At 38.5% G+C, this 23,601-nt stretch overlaps 1 protein-coding gene across 1 annotated transcript; it reads left to right on the forward strand.

Annotated features, from left to right (window-relative positions):
• Positions 1-1,260: 1,260 nt before the first annotated feature.
• On the forward strand, positions 1,261-21,733 carry GCA (grancalcin). The gene is made up of 8 exons (XM_081944643.1): positions 1,261-1,523; positions 6,541-6,717; positions 11,590-11,659; positions 13,840-13,883; positions 15,654-15,801; positions 16,154-16,267; positions 17,431-17,489; positions 19,818-21,733. The coding sequence occupies exons 1-8, from the start codon at positions 1,500-1,502 to the stop codon at positions 19,842-19,844; spliced, it is 663 nt and encodes a 220-aa protein (XP_081800769.1). The 5' UTR covers positions 1,261-1,499; the 3' UTR covers positions 19,845-21,733.
• The last annotated feature ends 1,868 nt before the right edge of the window (positions 21,734-23,601 follow it).

The raw sequence follows: 23,601 nt of genomic DNA on the forward strand, positions 1-23,601 counted from the left end.
CTCTTTATTATGTAAAGTGGACTAGCTTGGCCTTCTTAATGGCCCATTGACAAAAGTGGGGATGGGCAGGAAGCTGTAGGAATTTAGTGTTTAAAATGTGTTTCTCCCTTTTTCACATCCAGGAAAATATAATATTCTGCCTTTTCAATATTTCCTAGGATATTTCATTTTTCTGGGAGAGGGCTAGGTGATAACTTCCTACAGGGCCATGCAGGAGCAACTCTGTAGGCTGTGCTTTGAGTCCAAGTTTGGTTGCCTTGCTGGCTGATGTAATTTTGTCAGGAGCCTTGTGGGCAGTGTTAATCATACTTTGTTATGTAGAGTAAACCAGGCTTTAATGACTCATTGACAAAGGTGGGGGCTATTAAGAGTGAGTCTGTTTCCTGCCTAAAAACATGTTCCTCCATTTCTTATCCAGGGAACTATAATATTCTGCCTTTTCAATATTTCCCAGGAGATTTCATTTTTCTAGAAGAGGGGTGGATTTTAACTTCCTACAGTATGATGCAAACTAGCTAATCAGTGTGCAAGTACACTGATTTTTTTTTAAAAAAGGATCTTTACAGTGAACAACAGCAACAAAATCCTTACAGCAATAACCAAAAGTGGAGAAACAGTGGTTGATAATACAAAAAGGAACTAACTAGGCACGGATCTATATCATCTCAGTATTTGGTCTGACTTTCAAAAGTGCACGTATTACATGAACTGAAGTAATAAAACCAAATCAAAATGGAAGAATAACAATTTTGAGATATCAAGAGTAATACTTTGTTGGCCGAAGGTAAAGTGGACTTTTCAGTTCATCATAATTTTTTTTTAAAAAAAGGATCCATCCATTTTCAGATAGACGATACTCAGGAAACTCCTGCAAGGAAACTATTCCCCCAATAGAGGAACGATTATTTATTTATTTTTTTGATTTGTCAATCGTTTACAAAATAGGTACTCAGCACAAGCAACACTATTGTCAAAAAAAACTGACATCCGTCATTCATCTATTTCGTTGGTATCACTGATTTCGATAGCGGGCTTAACTTTCTCGCATAATCTCTTTATCAAGGAAATACACAATGCGTCCCTGCCTTTTAAGGAGAATACAGCCACGCTGACTTCCGCTCTTTTCCGAAACTACAACCGCGCCTTCCTCTTTTTCCTCAACGATCATTTCCGGAGTAGGCGGGACTTCCTTCTTAACTCCTTCCCCCCTCCCCCCACCATATACACCTCTTCCGCTCTCCCCGCTTCCTCATCTTGCGAAGCGGCCCCGAGCAGGAAGTGGACGACCGCCTTATCCAATAGAGGAAGGCGATACAAGAGGGCTAGCGGGGGGGAAAGGAAGTCCCGCCTCATTGTAGAGCGACTCAAGGAAAGAGAAGGCGGCGACTGCGGCCTTTTGGGGGGGAAACTTAAGAGGCGTTTGTGGCGGATTTAGAACCCCGCCGAGCTTCGAAGTCGGCTGTGACCGTTTTTAACGGTTCGTCTCTCGCAGATTCGGCATGACGTATCCCGCGTTTGGAGCGGTGAGTAAGGCAAACGGGAAGGCGCAGAGCCCGCCGAGCTGCTGCTTCTTCTTTCCGTACTTAGTTTGGAAGGCTGGTTGCCCGTCTTTGGTTTTCAAAAGCCATTTTCGCTTTCTCGCCTTTTGTTGGTGGGTCTCCTCGCTTGGGTTCCCTCGCCCTCAGAGACTCCAGGTTCTATAAAATGTCTTCTCTTCGTCTTCCTTCTTCCCCCCAAACCCGACCGGTGCCTCTTCCCCCCCCCCCCCAACTCCTTGTCTTTGACTGGGAGATGTTATGGCGGCCTACGAAGGGAATGGACTTACAATATCATTTTCCACCCGTAGGGTTGCAGGAGGTGACTAGGTTGGGAGTAAATTGCAGATACCATATATACATAGGCTGCACAGGTGGTCCTCGATTTATAACGGTTTTGCTGAGTGGCCAAACTTAACGATGAAAGATGTTCTTTTTTGTATTTTAATTGAAAAGACAGTGACATGTCAGGATAATAATTACATATAAAGCAAAGCCAATGAAAGGTTAATAGTAAATCTTAAGCCACAAACTAGTAACTATAACATTAATATAATAGTAATTATTGTAGTATGACCAAAAAGAGTGAAGAAAAAGATCTTTAACTAAATTTCTACTTAACATTAGCCGATTTACAATTTTTCCCTTACTATAGTCATAGTTTTATGCATCTTTATTTTCCATGCTAACAATTATTGACATTTGTAAACTTATTTTCTCTCTCATTTCTTCTACCTCTTGTCTTTATCCATTCATAAAATTTATTCCATGTCCGGTAATATTTCGAGTCTTCTTTATCTTTAATTTTTAAGGTTAATCTATCCATTTTGGCACAATCCCAAATTTTCCTAATGATATCCTCATCCGATGGTCCTCAACTTATAACGGTTCGCTGAGCGACTAAACTTAACGATGAAGAATGTTCAAACGTGTATCTTCCTCTGTTATAGTATAAAGGTGATGGAGTCAAGCAAGTAAAGGAGTTCTGTGGGTAGTACCTTGACTTAACAACAGTTCATTTAGTGACCATTCAAAGTTACGACGGCACTGGAAAAAAGTGACTTACAACCTGTTTTTCACACTTATACAACTGTTGCAGCACCTCCATGGTCACGTGATTTACATTTGGAGGCTGGACGACTGACTCACACTTATGATGGTCGCACGGGTCATGTGAGATCGCATTTTGAGACTTTCTGATGAGCAAAATCGATGGTGAAGCCAAATTCACTTAATAACTGTGGTGAATTCACTTAACAACTGTGGCAAGAAAGGTCGTAACATGGGGCAAAACTCATTTAACTAATTTCTCCCTTAGTAACATAAATTTTGGGCTCCATTATGGTCATAAGTTGAGTACCTGCATGAGCCTCTTCATTTTTATCCTAGGAAATAACCTTTTAAAAAACGCTTCTGTGCCTATTAGAATATTCTTTATTGGCCAAGCGTGTACCCACAAGGAATTTGTCTGCAAAGCATAAGTTTTAGTATACATACAAGCAACAAAGTGATAAATCATAAATCATAAGATACAGGTAGCCCTCAACTTGAAACAGTTTGTTTAGTGACTGTTCAAAATTACAACGGCACTGAAAAACGTGATATACAATCATTTTTCATAGTTACCACCTTTGCAGCATCCCCATCATTATGTGATCAAAGTTCAGATGCTTGGTAACTGGTCCATACTTATGACCGTTGTTGTGTCTCAAGGTCATGTGATCCCCTTTTGTGAACTCACAAGCAAAGTCAGTGGGGAAGCCAAATTCATTTAACAACCAGGAATTAATGATTCACTTACTTGTGGCAAGAAAGGTCATAACATGGGGCAAAACTGACTTAACGAATGTTTCACTTAACAATTTTGGGCTCAATTGTGGTCGTAAGTCAAGGAATAACTGTATAACCAACAAATTTATAGTCATAACATACCAATAGAAGTAGAAAGGTAAGAAGGTGAGGTGAAGTGTTTCTTTCTACAATATTCCAGACAATTTTCCTGCCTCATTTCTAAGGCTTCTAACAAACCTATTTTGAGTTCTGGGGACACCGTCAACATATCTGTGTTGTTCCCTTGCAATATGGAAGCAATTTGCCATTTACCAAAATTATTTGGTGGCACGGAACTCTTAATTTAACCAAGAAAGAAATAATATAGGAAACAGGTTATATACTAAGGAAAACAATGGAAATATTTTTAAGTCAAGGTAACAAATCCATGCAGTTTTCTTGGCAGGAGAACGATGGGATTTGTAGTTACTACTTTCTGAGATGTTTTATCAAGTTCCCAATTTAGTTTATAACTCTGGAATTTCTGAATGGTGGTCTATCCAAGCATTTACTTGATACGGCCCTGTTCAGCTTTTTTTTATAGTTATGTTGGTAATTTGCTGCCACATGTTGTCTCCTCTGGGTCTTGATCTAATGTTAAATGAAGAACAGGGTTAGCACAGCTTTATTTGTATATTTTAAACATATTTTAACATATTCTTATTATATTAAAATACATTAAGACTTGTTTCCTGAAACAGGAAAACCCTTGTTATCCTACATTGAAATGGGAAGAAAATTTGTTGCTGTTACACTGATCATTTAAGAGTTTTAATATTTAAGATTTTTTTAATAATACAAAGATACAAAATATAAACAAGAAAAAAAATGCAAAAAGGAAAAAAGAGAAGGATAGCAAAAGGGGGGAAATACAGTGCATTCAGAAAGTATTCAGATCCCTTTCACTTTTGTCTATTTTGTTATGCTGCAGCCTGATTCTGCAGTTGTTGAAATTCATTTTTTTTCATTAATCTATACTCACTATCCCATAATGACAAAGTAAAAACAGAATTTTAGAAATTTTTAAAAGTTTCTTAAAAAGAAAAAAACCTGAAATATCACATTGGCATAAATATTCAGACCCTTCACTCAGTACTTTGTTGAAGCACCTTTGGCAGCAATTACAGTCTCAAGAATTTTTGGATATGATGCAACAAGCTTTGCACATCTGGATTGGGGGATTTTCTGCAATTCTGCCTTGCAAATCCTTGCAAGCTCAGTCAGGTTGGATGGTGAACATTGGTGGACAGCCATTTTCAGGTCCTTCCAGATATATTCACTAGGGTTCAAGTCAGGGCTCTGGCTGGACCACTCTAGCACATTCACAGAATTGTCATTCAGGCACTTCTGTGTTATCTTGGCTGTGTGCTTAGGATCATTGTCATGTTGGAAAGTGAACCTTTGGCCCAGCCTTAGGTTCTGAGTGCCATAGAACAGGTTTTCATTGGGGATATTCCTGTACTTTGCTCTATTCAGCTTTCCCTCAATCCTGACCAGTCTCCCAGTACCTGCTTCTGCAAAGCGCCCCCATGGCATGGTGCTGCCACCATCATGCTTCACTGTTGGAATGATATTGGGCAGGCTTCCTCCAGACATAAAATTTAGAATTGAGGCCATACAGTTCAATCTTGGTTTCATCAGACCAGAGAATCTTGTTCCTCACAGTCTGGGACTCCTGAGGTGCTTTTTTCTTTCTTTCTGCAAACTCCAAATGGGCTTTCATGTGTATTGCACTGAGAAGAAGCTTCCCTCGAGTCGCTCTGCCCAAATTGGTGGAGGGCCGCAGTAATGGTTGTCCTTCTGGAACTCTGTCTCATCTCCACACAGGATCTTTGGAGCTCAGTCAGAGTGACCATTGGATTCTTGGTCATCTCTTTTACTAAGGCCCTTCTCCCCCAATTGCTCAGTTTGACAGGGCAACCAGCTCTTGGAAGAATCCTGCTTGTGCCAAACCTCTTCCATTTGAGAATTATGGAGACCACTGTGCTCTTAGGAAACTTCACTGCAGCAGAAATTTTATTGCAGCCTTCCCCAGATCTGTGCCTTGCAATAATCCTGTCTCTGAGGCAGGCAGTTCCTTTGGCCTCGTGGTTTTTGCTCTGCTACAGTCTGCCTTTGTCAGCTGTGAGGCCTTCTATAGAGAGATGTGTGTGTGTGCAAATCATGTCCAATCAATTTAGTTTATCATAGCTAGACTCCAATCAAGGTGTAGAAACATGTTCAACAATTATCAAGAGAACTGCGAGGCACTGAATCTAAATTTCAAGTGTTGTTGCAAACAGTCTGAATTCTTATGCCAATGTGATATTTCAGTTTGTTCTTTTTGATAAATTTACAGAGATTTCTAAAATTCTGTTTTCACTTTGTCATTCTGGGGGCACTGAGTGTAAAATATTGAGGGGGGAAAATGAATTTCAACAACTGTAGAATCAGGCTGTAGCATAACATAATTGACAAGAGTGAAGGGAGTCTAGATACTTTCCGAATGTGCTGTATATAAAGAAAAAAATAGAAATATTCATTCTCCCTTTCATCAAGACAAGTATAAGCGTTTTCAATAGCTTAACACCACCTCTAATATTTAAAAGATATAGAATAAAGGGTCTTTGGTTCTATCTATTGGCAAATATGGGTAGTTCTTGACTTACGACTACAATTGAGCTCAACATTTCCATTGCTAAGCAAGGCAGCTGTTAAATGAACCCAGTTTCCCCCATTGACTTTGCTTGTTGCAAGCTGGTTGTGAAATACACAAAGGTGATCATGTGACTATAGGACACTGCAACAGTTGTAAATATCTGCTGGTTATGAAATGTTCAAATCTCAATCGCATGACTGCAGAAATTTTGCAATGATTGTAAGTACCTGGACTGGTCATAAAGTTACTTTTTCAGTGTTTTCCTAATTTAGAATGATTGATAAACAGGGACATCATTAAGTGAGGACTAACTGTATTGTGAAAGCTATGTTTTATTATGTAACCAATATAATATATTGCTTACATAGTAATGAAACATAGCTTTCAAGCATGCTTCACTGGATTTTGAATATTTAAAAACTGATATTTTAATTTTATATTAGAGAAGGTGTTTTCGCAAGTTGGGGTGTGTGTGCATACATGCTTTGTGCTAGGCTGATGAACATAGTAAAATATATCTCTTCTTTTTGTTAAAAGTATGGTGCTTACCACGGTCAGATGCCAATGCAAATGGCAGTGGGACAACCGGTCCCTAGAGGGGTACAAACTGCTGTAGCCCATGATGGATCTACTGGATATTCTGTTTATTCTGGTGCCTATGCTGGTGCTGCTGTTGATCCCTTGTGGGCATTCTTCAGTGCTACTGCTGGACAGGTAGGTCAGTTTAAGTAATTCTAAAGTTTTGAAAGACAGTCACTTTTTTTTTCTGCTGATCAGGGTTAGAAATATCCCATCATCTCAGGGTTTTGTTTGGCAATGGATATATTGACAGTATTATTGGTATTACACCTTATAAATGACCTTACAGAATTGCTTGCCTGTAATTTTTTAAATATGACTGGCCATAGAGCACAAGATAGCTTTTCATCTACAGCTACTACCATGTCGATTGCTAGCTTTTTAGGCTTGTTTCTAAAGTTTTATAGGTATTAAACAGCTCAATAGCAGAAAAGGAAATAACTTTCCCCCCCATTTGTGACCAACATAATATCCAGCTGGACTGAGAGGAAGAATGGAGAAATTCACCTTCAACTAATCTGTTTGTTTGCATGGAATCCATAATCTACTTTTAAATGTAGATTTAGGCAAGCAATATAAAGCTACCTTCCTATGGTAACATTTTAAATAATTAAATCTTGTACTTTCTGCGTAAGAGGAATGGGAGGGCTACTATAAATTTGATTTTTGACCTCATTAATTAGACTATGATCTTCAGCCAATTTTATTTGTAGGGCTATCTGGCAACCTAGAATAGCTACAGTACATCAAGCTTTATATAATAAAAACATAGTGAATCGGTGTTTAAGTGAATGTCCATCCAGTTTCAGTTTGGAAGAGGTCTGTACATTATATGTGACTAGGTATTGAGAAATACAGAAGCCATATCTGTATAATCTGGGCGAAAGGACTGGTTAAAAGGTTATAGTAAAGATTCATCAAAGGGCATATGCATGGCCCCACAGGTCATTTGGTCTCTAGAGCGTTTTGGGAGTTGTGATGCCAATTTGCATTCTCTCAAGAGTGTGGAACTGCAAAAGCAATATTCATGAAGAACTCCAGTTTCAGGTGAGTAGCTTCTCTTTACATTTATTCTTCTGCTTGCATTTTATTTTTTATACTCTTTACAAAGAATGCCTTACAGTAGTAGTAAGGCATTTGCTTAACAAATCAATTAGCGCCTCCACAATAATAGCAATAGTAATATGGTATTTCTAGCAGCAAAAGCATTCATATCTCTGGCACAACCCATTGGATGCTATATTCCATTGGAGGAGTTGATAAGAGAGAAATTACATGTGACCTGAGGCAGGGACAGTGTAAGAACTGCCTTCTTAAATATTCTCCTTTGACCCTGAACGTTTTATCACCCACAGAGAGTTTTTTTGATACTGAAGGGATTTAATGGTACTTTCTATTAAAAATAGATTTTTGTGTATAGGATATTCTTTGATCCGTTTTAGTTGCTTATTGACAAGAACAGTGAGTATTCATTTCAGCCAGTTCTAAATTCTGTTTGCTCTCTGATAGTCAGGGAGGAAAAGTTATTTTATTGCCAGAAGTCGCTAACCTTATGTGAATGTGATTCTAAGCTTATGCTGGCAAAGTAAATTTATATTGTGGAAAACTGGAAAATACATGCAGTTCAACAATTAAAGAGTATGACGCTTTTGGAAGCTAGTATTGTCTCTTACTTGTGATTAAATTGTGAAAGGAAATAGATGCCAGGATATTCTCTAACCTAAAAATAGATTCTGTTGATGAGTGCCTAAAGATAAAAAGAGTGGCCACATAGGATACTCATTCTCAGAGAAACGCCTAATTTCAATTGTAAAATGCTGTCCTTACTAACATTTCCATGGAAGAAGAAATGAGTCTTAACTGTATGAAAGTATGGGACAGTATTTGCTTTCCCTGTAGACTGTCTTCTGATACAGGACAGGAATAACAAGAAAGGCATTTCAGAACAACATTTGTTTCATGAGAGCAGCAACTGCTTGAAATAGTATCCAGTACAAGTGTGGGTCAATTAATTGCTTCTTTTCTCTACAGGCAGGGAATGAACCACACATTTTGTCTAGAAAGGTGACCAACTACTTCATAAAGCAGATTTCTTGTTATAGTTGTAAATGGAATGCAGTAATTTTTTTAATGTTCTCATTCTGAGCATTTCTGTAAATTCCACTAAACTCTTTTTGGGCACGGTTCAAAATTCAATCTTGTGACTTTCATTTGAAGTTGTTAAGACAGACTTAGCAAAGAATAGCCAAAATGGAGTTGATAGTGTGAGCTACTAAGACCCCAAGAAGAATAGGGTTTTGGGTGGAAAAGATAATTTTCCAAGCAGTATAATTTCTTGGAATTATAAGGAATAGTGTATACATGTTTTTAAAAAGATTACTACCCAAAATAAGTTACTATAGGCATAATAACAGTTGTAAAATAGGCACCTAAAAATAGATACAAGTTTACATAGTGCACAGAGCTCTTAATCATATTTAGTACTATTTCATCTCAAATATTGACTGCAACTAAAATCTACAGGTAATCCTCGACTTACGGCCACAAACAAGCTCAAAATTTCTGTTGTTAAGTGAGACATTGGTTAAGTGAGTTTTGCCCCATTTTACAAACTTTCTTGGCATAGTTGTTAAATGAATCGGTGCAATTGTTAAATTGGTATCCTAGTTGTTAAGTGAGTCTGGTTTCCCCATTGACTCTGCTTGTCAGAAGGTTGCAAAAGGCGATCCCATGACCCCGGGACACTGCAACCGTCATAAGTATGAACCAATTGCCAAGCATCTGAATTTTGATCACATGATCATGGGGATGCTGCAAAGGTTGTGACTATGAAAAATGGTCATGTCACTCTCTTCAGTGCCGTTGTAACTTTGAACGGTCACTAAATGAATGATTGTACGTCGAGGACTACCTGTACTAGGTGATCAATTTTTGCAAGTGAGGAAAACATGAAATACCATTGCTTTTTCATTTTTTTCATTGCTTTACAGCAGGGTTTTCAAGCTCTGTATCTTGAGAGAAGTTTTTCTTTGCTGAACATGCTATATATCGGCTGTAGAATTCAACTGCATAGCAAAGGATTGTGCAGTGTGTTCTGGAATAACATGTTCTCAGGATCAACCTATGTGCTTTTGAATAAATGGGCTGGCATTCTAAGCACAATTGCAAGATCTGTTTAATGTAGCCTAACATCCTCAGATGTAAAATGCTAACAATTGAACAGAGCATAGCCTAGAGAATAACCCCAGCGTTCTATTGCAACTTCTTCTACAGTTCTAGAGGAGAAGTTTAATAGCATAGGTAGTACAGTAACGTATATTTTTTTTGGGGGGGGGGGTTGTGGAAGGAATAATGTGACTGATTATATTGAAGATTATATGATCAGTTTCTAAGGAATTCGGGAGTTTTCCAGAACATAGTTTGAAAACCACTGCTCTAAAGTAGCTATCTGGAACAGGGAGTTTTTCTGTGTTTTTAGTTAAAGTAGGATCGTCATTGCTGACTTCCATATTTTTCTTAATTCTCAACTGTAATATGTTAGTAAATTTAGTTTTTTATAGGAGGAATAAACATTCACTCCTGAAGTACCAGTCAAATAAGCACAATGTCATCTGCCATATAGCAAGACCAGTGGGGTGATGGAAGCGTGGGCCTTTGACACTCAAAAGAACTGATCAGGTAGAAACTTGCAGTAACATGGGCATTGTTTTTGGAGGGGAGGGTAAAGAAAGGCAGTGAAACAGTTTCTGAGTGTTCTTGCATTATGAACTGACGACGAGACTCAGAAATGTCGAAATCAAGATTCATTTAATCTTTTTCTTGTGCCCTGTGAACTTATCCAGTGAAAATCCTTTTGCTTTGGTGGTAAATGCAAAAGTATGTTTGCGTTTTGTACAATCATTATGAACAATCTCCTCAATTACATAGGTCTAGTAGAAAATATGTACTGAATACGTACTGAATTTTTGTCAATATGGGTAATATTTTCTTTCTTTCTATGGAGAACTTTATATCAGCATGATCCTATTTTTTTTAATCTAGCCGGGAAAATGATATGCCCATTCAGTTTGGAAAAACACTTCTGAGAAACCTCTGAGAAGTCTGTACATGATTCCCATGTTAGATTAAGGAATTTTGCTTAAGGCCAAATCAAGCAACAGGATTTTCAATATCCACCATTCCTTATGCTTTCATTGGCAAAGCTCACAAATTTTTTTTTTAAATCATTGCTGCAAAATTAACTTGGAGGTTAATAAGATATATTTAGAATGCTTACTTTTATGTTGTAATATATTTTAAGAAGCCTTTTTTGTCATTTTAGCAAGATAATGCATCATAATGCAATGGTACGGTAACTGAAAGGCTGCATTTCATGTCTTTTTGAATGAATATTCTCCCATGTGAGAATTTGCAGTTGCTCAAACAGATAGCAAATTGACATGGATATCGAGGTAGCTTGACAAATTAATGTAAAGGCTTTCATTATAGAGATTATTTTGTCTGGATGAGCTTTATGTTTGTATTTTATAATTGGATATGGATTTAACTTTAAACTTATGAATTGTTGGTTTTGTATATTTTTGCATAGAGCTGGATTTGAACTAACCTGAGAAACTCTGTAGGATGTGCCTGGAATGAAGAAATAGGGAGAGAAGTTTTTTGTTTATTTTAAATGGTTTGTCTCATAATTTGCAATGCTTGCACATAAAACAGTTTTTTTCAGTTCAACAGTTTTGAAAACTAGTTTTTATGATGTGTCCTATTTGTAAGATGTCACAAATGAGGAAGTTATAGTTTATTTTGTGATTTTGAAAACATGTCCATTGTGATTTACTTACGTAAAATAACTAGTATAGCAAATACATAGTTGAGGTATATTTGTGAAATAAACTATTTGAATTTAAGTAGAACAGTATGTTAACTGTATAGAATGCATGAATACTTGATTTTCTATTACCAGTTTTGTTAATCCCTTGAACCTCAAATTTGTACGCATTCATTTTACAGAATGGTGAAGTGGATGCAGAGGAACTCCAGAGATGTCTAACACAGTCTGGAATCAGTGGAACATATTCTCGTAAGATTGTCATTATATTTATTATTCTATACCTGTAGTTGTTTTGTCTGGACACAGGGGCTCAGTGACTAAGATGCTGAGCTTGTCCATCAGAAAGGTCAGCAGTTCAGCGGTTTTAATCCCTAGTGTCACGTAATGGAATGAACTCCCATTACTTGTCCTAGCTTCTGCCAACCTAGCAGTTCAAAAGCACGTAAAAAATGTAAGTATAAAAATAGGGACCATCTTTGGTGGGAAGGTAACCGCGCTCCGTGTGCCTTTGGCGTTTAGTCATGCCAGCCACGTGACCACAGAGACGTCTTCGGACAGCGCTGGCTCTTCATCTTAGAAACGGAGATGAGCACCGCCCCCTAGAGTCGGGAATGACTAGCACACATATGCGGGGGGGGGGGGGGACCTTTACCTTTACTGATTGTTTTGTGGTCCTTTTTTCACCTGTAATGGAGAACTCAATTTTTGTCTCCAGAGACCATATTTGGGGATAATTTGATAGATTTACTTTCAGATGTTTTGCCAGTGACAACTCAGTGATGTCTTCAAGTCAAGCAGGATCCAAATAGTGGAATAATTTCCCCCTAGTTTTGAAGTGCATTGAAGAGAGAAGGTGCACACATATTTTTAACCTCTGTTGAAAATAAATTAGTATGCTTATTTATAAATGCAGGTGGAGGATCCTCTCAAAAGGTATAAAAATTAATCTAAGTTCTCTATGTAAGCTGCATTGCTCATTCCTCATTTTTTTACATATTGCCTCTTAGATCATTAGTTGTTTACTGACTGCATGTTGTAAAAGAAAGATGATAGTGAATTCAAGTTGAACTTTCCCATCAAAAGGAAAACAAACAAGCAAAAAAAAAGTACTGGTTTTGTTCCTTTGCTAATCTAAGATTACCAGCAATAATTGAAATTAGTCCTGAACATGGCCTCTTAATTAGGTCATATGATGCACTTATATGTGCCACATGCATCTATATAGATAGTCCTTGACCTGCAACTACAATGGGGCACAAAATGTCTGCTGCTAAGCAAGTCAGTCGTTAAGTGAGTTTTGCCCCATTTTACGACCTTTCTTGCCACAGTTGTTAAGTGAAAATCACGGCAGTTGTTAATAACATAGTTGTTAAGTGAATCTGGCTTCCCCATTGACTTTGCTTATCAGAAGGTCGCAAAAGGAGATCACATGACCCCAGGACATTGCAGCCATCATAAATATGTTGCCAAGCGGCTGAATTTTGATCACGTGACCATGGGGATGTGGCAACTGTCATAAGTGTGAAACATGGTCATTGGTCACTTTTTTCAGTCCGTTGTAACTTTGAAGGGTCACTAAAGGAACTGTTGTAAGTCGATAACTACCTGTATAAGTTAACATTTATCTCTGTCAGAAGCCACATTCTTAAAAAAAAGGAAGGTCCAGAACAAAAGCGATATTTGTTATGCTACCCAACTTCCAGTGACTTTGGCAGCAGTAGTTAATCATGGTTAATTCAATTAATATTAAACATTGTCCTTACATTTCCTTTTCCTGTAATTACATTACAAGATCTTTAAACTAATATAAAATTAATCTTCCAGTTGCACATACCAAAAATGCTATTCTGTATACCAACTTTTATGCATGGAAACACATATCCCTTCTCCACTCCTTTAAACAGAAAGAGCAAATGAAAAGCAAAGCACAGCATGATAGATATTGGGTGAGTGGAAGGAACAGGGAAGAGAAAAAAAAACCTAGGCTGATGATTATGTGCAATGTGATGAAGGAGGGATGTCTAGCGAAGGGAAAAGATAGAAGCCATATTCAGACATTACAAGTGTTATTTCTTGAGCAACAGAATACCTCACCTCTCTGTTAATACTTCTAGTGAATTTTAATCTCTTTGTATAATACATGAAGGGTAACTGGCTCTCCTTGTAGTATTATTCTTGACTTGGCTTCCAAATGTCACCTATCCCCTCTTAATTACCATTCCACCTTGGAAAACTGTGAAGGGAGCCTTAAGTCCAGCTGAGAAATCAGATTTCAATTGGTGCTCTGTTCTCAACAAGTTGATTGCTACATTCAGAAGGTTTTAATGGTAATCCTTTAAATGAGATTTGATGTTCCTGTTTTGAGCACTAAGAATTACAACTGAAATGGATGTGATGCTTTAGAATTAATACTTCGTTTGCAATTTCAGCATTCAGCTTGGAGACCTGCAGAATTATGATATCGATGTTAGATGTATCCTTTTAAATTCAGCTAAATATGTAGGTGAATTGTCTGTTTCCGGATGTCCTTTTTAAAAGTAAGTTCCACTGAATTTAATGGAGTTTATTTCTCCAGTTCCATAATCAGTGTCTCTTGAAAAACATCAATATGTAATGCAGATGAGAGTATGTATTAAAAAAGTTTGAATCACAGAGCAAGTGGAATAATTTGTGCAAACTATTATAGTAAATCAAATGAGGAACAAGCATCAGGCTTCCTTCTACAGTCTCCTTGTCTTCATCCTGCTTAGCTGGAAACACAATTGCCAGTTTTAGAAATTTAACAAGATTTACAGGTGACAAAGTATGTCTGATGCCAGTCTTCAGATTGAGTTGTTCTAAGTTGGGCACTGTGTCATAAAATTTAAACGGTAACTTTGGGTTAAATAATTTAGGATACATTTTTGTTTGTTGCCTGAGGTGCAGGTCACCTGATGGAGACTGTAATTCTGTACATAAAGGAACAGAAATGGCAGGATCTGTCTGATTTTACTAAGGAACAAGAATATTTAATTGGTTCATTTAATGATTAAAATACGTGCAACTAGGTTTTCTGGTTGCATATATTCTTAACCGGCCCCATTAAAAATTGATTTGTACTTGTCCTATTTTAGCTTACAATCAGTCTTTTATTTACAGCCCGCTGACAACAATGCAGAAAGCAGCTTTGAAGGAATGTCATGTTACAGTGCAATCATGAAACAGTTATCAGTTGTCAAAAGAGCTAAACAAAGTAGGAAAACATGTCTTAGTGTTTTTACACATTAATGATGCAGTGATACTCACAGAGAGGTCAGGCTAGAAATTATGACCCCTTCTAATTTTGTGGGACTATGGCTTTTACCAAATGGATGCATGAAGTTTGCAGGGGGCTCACTTGTTTTTCTTATTTTATCAAAACAAAATGAAAATTATGTTACATATTCAGTCATTTTTTTCAACTAAACTTCAGTGGCACAATAGGCTGCAAAAAGGGCTTAGGTTCACATTGAAAGCTATATGTTGTCTATCCTGATTTTAGGGACTCTGTCAAATGTTAGAAGTTACATAATAAAATACATTTCTGCATATGTGAAGTCTGAGCTACCTCACGTTGATTTTAAAATAAATATGTAGGAAATCTCTGTTCCAATTCAGATTGCTTCCAGCTCATAAATAATAGATTCCCAGGGTGTTGTTGTTGTTGTTACAATTCCTCTTTTAAAGGAAGGACTTATATATGTCATCAATTGAAGTGCAAGTAGGAGCCCCAAATAATTTTTGTACTGTACTTATATATGCCCAGCAGGTGGCAACAGTAAGCTATTGTTTGATGCTCTCAAGAATGGTTAGTACTTAAATGTATGACTCTAATAAAATCCTAGGACTGTAAGTGAAATCCCAGAATTAAAAAATACATCCTAAGGGAAGACAGTGGCAAACTGCTTCCATAATATTCCTTAAGAAAATTAGAGGTATTGCTATTGGCACCATAGTCAAGTTGAATTTGAAAATTGCTTAGCTACCAATGTTAAAATGTGTAGCTTGATAAGATATTGTTTTCTAAAAGAGCAAAGTAAGAAGAAAATGGGGTGTGGTTTTTTGGGTTAAATGATTTATATGATTTGTCTGTTTAAAACATGAGCAAAATTGGAGCACAAGTGTGCAGAACAGTAACAGAATGCATACAAGTAAAACATTTATCTTTTTTGTTATTTTAATCATCTGTCCACAAGCTAGTATGCTTCTTAACACATAACGCTAGAGACAGAATACTGGAAAAATGGGCTATAATGAATTTAAAGAACTTTGGACAGCTCTCAGTGCTTGGAAACACAATTTCATGTTGGTTGATCAAGACCGAAGTGGAACTGTGGAATTTCATGTGCTGACTCAAGTTATTGTAGCTATGGGTAAGTAAAACTGATTTAGAAATCTAATTTACACAGGTAAGCCAGAGTTTTCTGCATTCAAATCTAGTGCTAGTTATCTAATTTAGGTTAGAAATTTATGGATTGTATTCCTTTTCCTATATCTGAGAAAGTTAGTCTTTTGTAATTGCACAATAAAGCAATATAACTTAAGGGGTAGGCTTAACAAATTACCTTAACTTGCTCTATTTTATTCACTGTATCTCTGTTGAACTTCTGCTATCTCAGATTGGTTATGACCATTGTAAATGATTTATGAATATCCAAATACTGGCAATATTCTCCTAAGCTTTCTATCCTGAAAGTGTGTTTTTCTTTCTAACTACTTATCTAGGATACAGACTAAGTCCACAGACTTTAATTGCTATTGTAAAACGCTACAGCAAGAATGGCAGAATTTCTTTTGATGACTATGTGGCTTGCTGTGTGAAGCTTCGTGCTTTAACAGGTAAATGCTGGATTTGTATAATATATTCTGATTTTACAAAGCAAGCATTCACTGCTTGGATATAGACCAGTTTGCATAAGTAGAACATATTTGCCTAGAAGAAGCTTTGAAAATTTCTTCTATTTTTTTCTTCTTGCAACAAATTTCTTTAGCCATTATGTGTAATTCCAAAGGCTTTTTCATACTGAAAGTGGGAGCATGCTCAAACAGTTGTCAGCTTAAAAAGCAAGCCTCATTTCAAAGTCCCAATGCTTTGATTTGTACTATTGACAAGATGGCAAACATTATTCTTTAGATTACTTTAGCCTTACAGTACAGTGAACATGGCAAAATATTTTACATTAGAGTGGCCTTATTTGGAGTCTGGTGTAATTCCATTGTATTGCTGGCGATATTATAGAACAGTGATGGCGAACCTATGGCACGCATGCCACAAGGAGCCATTTGTCAGGGCACGCGAGGTGCTGCCCTGTCAGCTGGCCAGCGTTCATGCGCACGCTGGCCAGCTGAGTTCACCTTTTTAAAAGTCATTTTTCGTCCTCCCCAGGCTCCAGAGGCTTTATAGGAGCCTGGGGAGGGCGAAAAGAGCCTCCCCAACCCCCCGGAGGCCCTCCGGAGGCTTCAGGGACCGTCCGGAGGCTTCCCTGAAGCCTTCGGAACGCTTAAAACAACCCTTCGAGCAACCCGGAAGTCACTTCCGATTTGCTCGGAGGGTGGTTTTAAGCGTTCCGAAGGCTTCAGGGAAGCCTCCGGACGGTCCCTGAAGCCTCCGGAGGGCCTCTGGGGGGGGGCAGGGGAGGCTCTTTTCGCCCTCCCCAAGCTCCTATAAAGCCTCTGGAGCCTGGGGAGGGCAAAAAAAGCATGTAAAAATGGGGGGGGTCGCCCGTTGCATTATGGGTGCGGCACGCCCATACACGACCCCCCTGCGCTCCCCCCACTTGTGGCATGCGAGCCAAAAAAGGTTCGCCACCGCTGTTATAGAATGTGCTATTGTCTGATGACTAAAAATAAATGGATAATGGAATATTGTTAATTTAAAGAGAAATGACATTATGTATTATGGTTGTGCTTTACTATTTTAAAATATACCACACAGATATTTTGTGTGTATATCTAGACAAGTTCAGGGTTTTTATAATATAAATCTGCATATTTTTTTTTAGATTTCTTCAGAAGAAGAGACAGCATGCAACAGGGCATTGTGAATCTTCTGTATGATGATGTAAGTAACAATACTGTTAATTGGTAATAAAAATGTTTTTAACTAGAATTGTGTTTCTTACATTTCCTTTTATAATCCCACTCCCATTATACTCGAGAATATTTTAGGAAATTACATCTCAAGATAGTGCTGTAGCTCCTCTTGAGATCTCAAACAGATGGCAGTTCCTTTAATTCTTCACTGGGCTCTTGATTTTTCATGTTCATTATTTCTTTGCTTATGCAGGATTTCATTTGATACCTTCCAGAGCTTACAGATTTTTTTGGTCTGTTCCTCCCCATTTGTACCACAGAACATGGTGTGACTCCCATCTCATTTTTCCATTGGTTTTCAGTCCTTGTTTTTTTCCTTTTATCATAATTATTTATTTTTTCCCTTTACTTATTAATCTCCTTAACTTGCAGTTGTTAGCTTTTGTTTTCTGAACCCAAGGGCCCCATTTGATGAATACCAGTCTTGTGGGTGCAAACCTAGCTCTTGACTAGGCATAAATACAGTTTGTTTGCTTTGCCATCATTCTTCCAGTTGGCAGGCCACTCTCCTGTCAACTAGAAGAATTGGGAGGCAGCTTTTTAGAGGTGGCAAACTAGCTGTCTCATTTCTTCCATTCCTCCTAATGTGTTCCAGAAATTGTCTGATGACTGTCCTGTCTTTGAGAAATCAATCAAATTCTCCCCGTTGACAGAAGATTCATACATATCTGCTATCCCATTAATGGCCTTTTCCCCTCATTTACTCAGACAATGCAGTAGTGGTTTGCAAAGAATTTGCTGTTACCCAGGAGTTCTTTGTGCCTCTTGGAAAATTATATGCCTTGCTCCAGCTGATTTTATTTGTTTTGGACAATTGATTCTGGGAAGAGTAGCAATGTTAATTGGGTTTTCTCCATTTATATACCATCTGCCTATCCATGGACTGATGGACCCTAAAACCCTTAGCAACAGATTTGTAGCCTTGTCTGCAGAGATCTGTTAAATCAGGGCATGATTCACTTTCACTGATATGTCATGGAGACGTGTCATGAAGAGCAGAGATGGAAATCGGTGTGTCTATTCTTAGAGGAAGCATCAGCCTCGTACCCTTAAGCGAACTAGTTATCCTAGGTTTACATAGTTTCAGCTAACAATTACTGTCTTTATTAAACATACGTACAGTATGGATATTGTACTATATCACCTGACTGGCATGTGCATGCCTGTTTTTGGCTGTTTTCAGTACCACTTTTTGGGCCATTTTCAGGCTGGTTTTGAGCCAAAAATGGCCAGTAAAATGCCTGGAAAATGACCCTAAAAACGGGCTTGGTTTTTCAGCCATTTTCAGGCTGTTTTCCAGTGCTCCGCAAATGGAAACTTGAAGAGCAGCTGGTGACAGTGTGCATGCCCATAGAGAGGGCTCTGTGTGCCACCTCTGGTACGCATGCCATAAGTCAGCCATCACGATACTATATTGTTTTATGTGCTGTTTAATCAGATTTCCATTAACAGAACATAGACGAAGCTGTGATCACTGTGGTCACACTACTGTAAAACTAAAAGGTTTACAAACTTCTCACTTCTCATCATGCCTTGTAGCCAGCTTCTCCTTTTCTCTTTTCTTGGGTGGTATTCCTTTTTGCTGTAACCAGCTGATAAAGCGCTACAAAAGGCCTACTGCTTTGGACTTGGAGCATCTCTTTTGTTCTTTTTGATAAAATCAACAGACTTTGAACCTATAACTACTTCCGTCTTGTGGAAACTGCTCTTTTTTCCCAGTCTGACTTCGGCTTATGTAGAAAGATAAAGTGCACTGAAACAAAGCGTGCCCCCCCCCCCCCCCTGGTAGTGATCTGTCAGCTTCCCAGTTGTAGGCACTTTAAGAGAAAGGGAAAAACAGTTTAAAACTCCGTAGAATCACCTGCAATCTGGCACATAGGTTTCAAAAGAAAGAAGTAGAGAAGAAACCACAGAAAGGTGATGGGATGGGGAGTGGTTTCTCCAGGTTTGGCAGGTGAATCCACGGTGAAGAAGAACCAGGAAGGAGGTTCTGAGGCAGCTGAAAACAAAAAAGAACCTGCAGAAAAGAGCCAGCAGAAAGAAAATACAACCCTGGACTCTAGACAGTGGCAATTTACTTTGAAACATATAATCAAAATAGTCATGAGTAAAACTTGCGTTTATACAAAATTATTTTTTCTCTGAAACATTTAGCACAAGCTTCAGAATTTCTTTCAATTCTTAATTATTTGATAGATACATTTTGGATCATATGCAAATAATAGGAATGGGGGGGGATTAGGATGGTAAGGACCCCCCCCCCCCCAACTCTGTTAAATTTCTTTTTGTTTTTCAGTTCTTGCAGTGCACCATGACTATCTGAGTGCCGGCTATGGATGAAAAGTCCCATGCTTAACTTCACCTACGTAGAGTTGCTGTGAAAGCGAGGCTGTCATTGATTTTCCATATTTCTGCCTGCTAATGTACCATTTTTGACCTTTAATGTGTAGTTTGAAATAAATAAGTATACAGGTTGTACAGTAATTGTTAGAGGTGTCATTCTTTTACATGTGGATGATAGTCTTTTTTTTTTCTATTTGGGGTTACGGTCTTAGGATGGATAAAAGGAAACAATCACCTTTCATGTAATGATTACAAACAGGGCAGGCTGCATCTTGTGAAATTGTAAATGCCTAAGAAACCAGGAAGCCATGAATTGGTGGCTGTCAAAAAGTATGTATAAACATTTGTATATTTCTTCTGAAGTTTGATAAATAATTTGAATGCAAACTAGAAGAATGTGTTCATAGTAAAGATTATACTCTATGGTAATAAAACATAATCTTCCGAGTGGTTTATCCTCTTGACCAGGCATCCCCAATCCTCAGGCATACTGGTCCGTGGTCGGTTAAGAACCGGTCCGTGCAAGCAGGTGAGAGAAGCTTTATTTGTGCATGCGTGGGATCTAGGTTGTGTGTGAAGCCATCCCGCTCCCCTCCTTTTCTCTGCCCCCTGCCCTCCCCGGTCCGTGGAAAAATTGACTTTCACGAAACTGGTCCCAGAAAGATTGGGGACCACTGCTCTTGACGTAATCTTCAAAAGAATACAGGTGACTTTATGGAGTTGACATTTTCCAGATGAAGCGTAGATCGTCTAGAAAGGTAAAAGAAGGGGGGCGTTTGCAACTGGCTCATGATTATCACCTAGAATGCCAAGAGCAGGTGAATCCATGAAACAAATGCCTATGTTGATGCTTCCTCTGCTTTACTGCACTGTGGTTACTGCCTGAAAGTAGAATTGTAGATGTGGTGGGAAGCTGTTAAGTAACGCAGCTTCTCATATTGTAATAATTACATGCCAATTGAATAGCATCAGCAGATCTCTTGCTCTCCTCCAACTCTCTGCAAGTGGTATTAGATAAACAGGGCCTGTGGCAAACCATTCCTTTATATGTTTTTTAAATACAGCGGCTGCTGTTTTCTATCCATTCATAATTTGTACATTGTAAGGAAATGTCAAGGTTAGAATTTGTAGATAATGGACTTGGTTTACCGGCCTGGTTATTGCCATGTTTTGCAGATTTAAACATTTTCTTTCTGCGTAGACATCTCATTATACATTGTAGATGAATCATAAAAGCCTTGCTTATAGTGAGCTGTTGGATATGTTCTGCTGCCAAAGGAAATAGAATTAAGTCCAGGTAGCGCTTCACGATTAACCTAGCAAGTGGGTGCATTTGTTGCAAGATTCCCCCGTGTTGCCATTTCTTGGTATATCGAATAGCATGATGCAGCTGTGTGATCTGAGCACTTGGTAAGAGGAGGATATATTTGCATCACATCAGAGTTCGGTCTCACAACTAAAGTTCATTTTGTTGAATATTGCAGTAAGCTGTACTCTTGCTAAGAAAGATAGTTTTTAGCCTGGAGACAACAATGCATCTGTAAAACATTTCAGTTATTTGTGTCATCCTGCACCTCCCTCTATAATTATGCCATTATATTTATCTCCTTTTAAATGGCTTTTGCGTTATCTTTGAATTTCTGTAACAGTGGTGGTATCAAATCAAAAGTTTTTGAAATCATTGACACTATTCACGTGGAAATTTTGTGTTCACCATTGTCAAGTAATAGCTGTAGATTATTTGCAATCTTCTATAGAGATTTTGTACCTTTTGAAATGGATGCTGTTCTAACTGTAAAAATGTTCTCGTTCTATTTTCAGTGCCATTCCAGGCAATTGTTTGAAAATAAAGTTAGAGCTTGCTTTGTATTTTTTTTCTTTCCTAAAATAAGTACATATGAGCTTATATTCGTGAGTGCTACAGTAATTTTACGGGTTCTCCTAGTATTTCATATTCCAACCTCTTAAGGTGAGATGTGGGTGTGGATGCGTGCAATAGATTCGATAAGGGTGAGAGAAACCCTGCTGTGGCAGTGCTCTTTGAATCTTGCACATTCCAACCACGGGTGTAGAATTTTAGCATATGCAGAGAGAAAATGGGCCATCTTTGTCACAATTTTTGGTTATAAATGTTCACATTTCTTCCCTTAAATGTAATGCTGCCTTGACGACTGAGGCATCTTTTTAACAATAGGCCTAGCCCCAGTGAAAAGCGAGGTGGTTTAGCAGGGGCCATCCAGTATACCTAACAGTATTTATAGTTCCTGAGGTAATTGTAAGGATTAAATCATCAACGCTGCAAACCATACAACATAGTGTAAGATTGAAAGAATGTATGGGGAAGAAGGGGGGGGAAAAGCTAAAAAGGGGTAAGTTGGAGAGAGGGTGTGACATTCTGGGTATGAGATAGTGTGATTACACGAATCCCATCGCTTCCCTGCACTTTCAGAGATTTCTGTTGTTTTACCACTGGAGGATGGTATTTGCCAGTTCTGCCTCCTCTTGTGCCCTTGGTGTCTCTGTACCACCTGCTACACTGTTTGATATATTCAAGGTTTGGTGTATAAGTTACAATGCTTGGGTTTAAATTGGGACCACCTGTGCACTATAGTGATGAAGTTCACTCAACATATAAGCCAGAATTAAAACTTTCCTCTTTAGGGTAATACTATGAACTCCGTCAGTCTCCTTTGCTGTTATGGGCCACTTAAAGGTCAAAACTTTACAACTCCATAAAAAAAAAAGTAACCTTCCAATATTGTTGGATTGTAGCTCCCACCGTCCTCACAATAGAAATGCTTGCTGGGATTGATCACAATTGAGTTCCACAATTTTTCCTGGATTCCTAATGTAACTCAGATGACTTACCTTGTCCATCACCAACTCTTCTATAACCACATCTGTTCTAAAACCTTGTCCATTAAACTGATAATCCCAATGCCTTTGAACTGCAACAACTCAAAGCGTTTCTTTACCATAGGCCACACAGGTTGGATGTTCCTAATAAAACAATGTTTGGAAGGTCTATGGCAGTGGTGGGTTGCAGGCGGTACACCCCAGTATGGGCGTATCGGAGCCTGCCCGGAGCACCGGGTACCATTCCGGTATGGTGCTCCGGAGGGCCCACCCACCCACCCTTGTTCCTTACCCGTCTTTAAACTCTTTGGCGCTTAAGCACAGCGCCTGTGTGATGCTCCATCGAGCAGCTGGAGCTTCACGGAGGTGTCGCTGGATGATAAGATGCATACGCGCACTGTGCGTGTTCTTGTGGAGGATGCCGGGCCCCATTGCAACCATACTGGTTGCAATGGGATCCGGAGCCCACCATTAGTCTATGGTACCCTATTGCATTTTAAAGAATGTATTTAAAGCATAACATGCTGTAGAGTTGTCAAAGAGTTGCCGATAGCAGCAGAGTTAAGATGTTTGCTTAATGTTGCCAGGCTAATTACTCAACTAAATATTGTAATGAGACAAGCTGATGAATAAAGAAATTGACAGGAGGGAATCACTCATGTTTGTTTTAGGATCTGCTACTTCAATCACAGGGTGCAGCAGAAATCACAAGCTGAGACAACACACCAAACTAAATGGATGGTCAAATAACAGACTAAGGACCTACTGGATTGACAATCACCAGGACAAAGCAAAGCAGAAAAATTGTTCCCAGCAATCTGGTTTGGTTTAAATACTCCAAGCAGCCGATTTGCTCTCCTGCTAAGACTTAACAGCTATCT

This window comes from Natrix helvetica, assembly GCF_964273705.1.
Source record: "Natrix helvetica genome assembly, chromosome: 1".
Classification (NCBI taxonomy): domain Eukaryota; kingdom Metazoa; phylum Chordata; class Lepidosauria; order Squamata; family Natricidae; genus Natrix; species Natrix helvetica.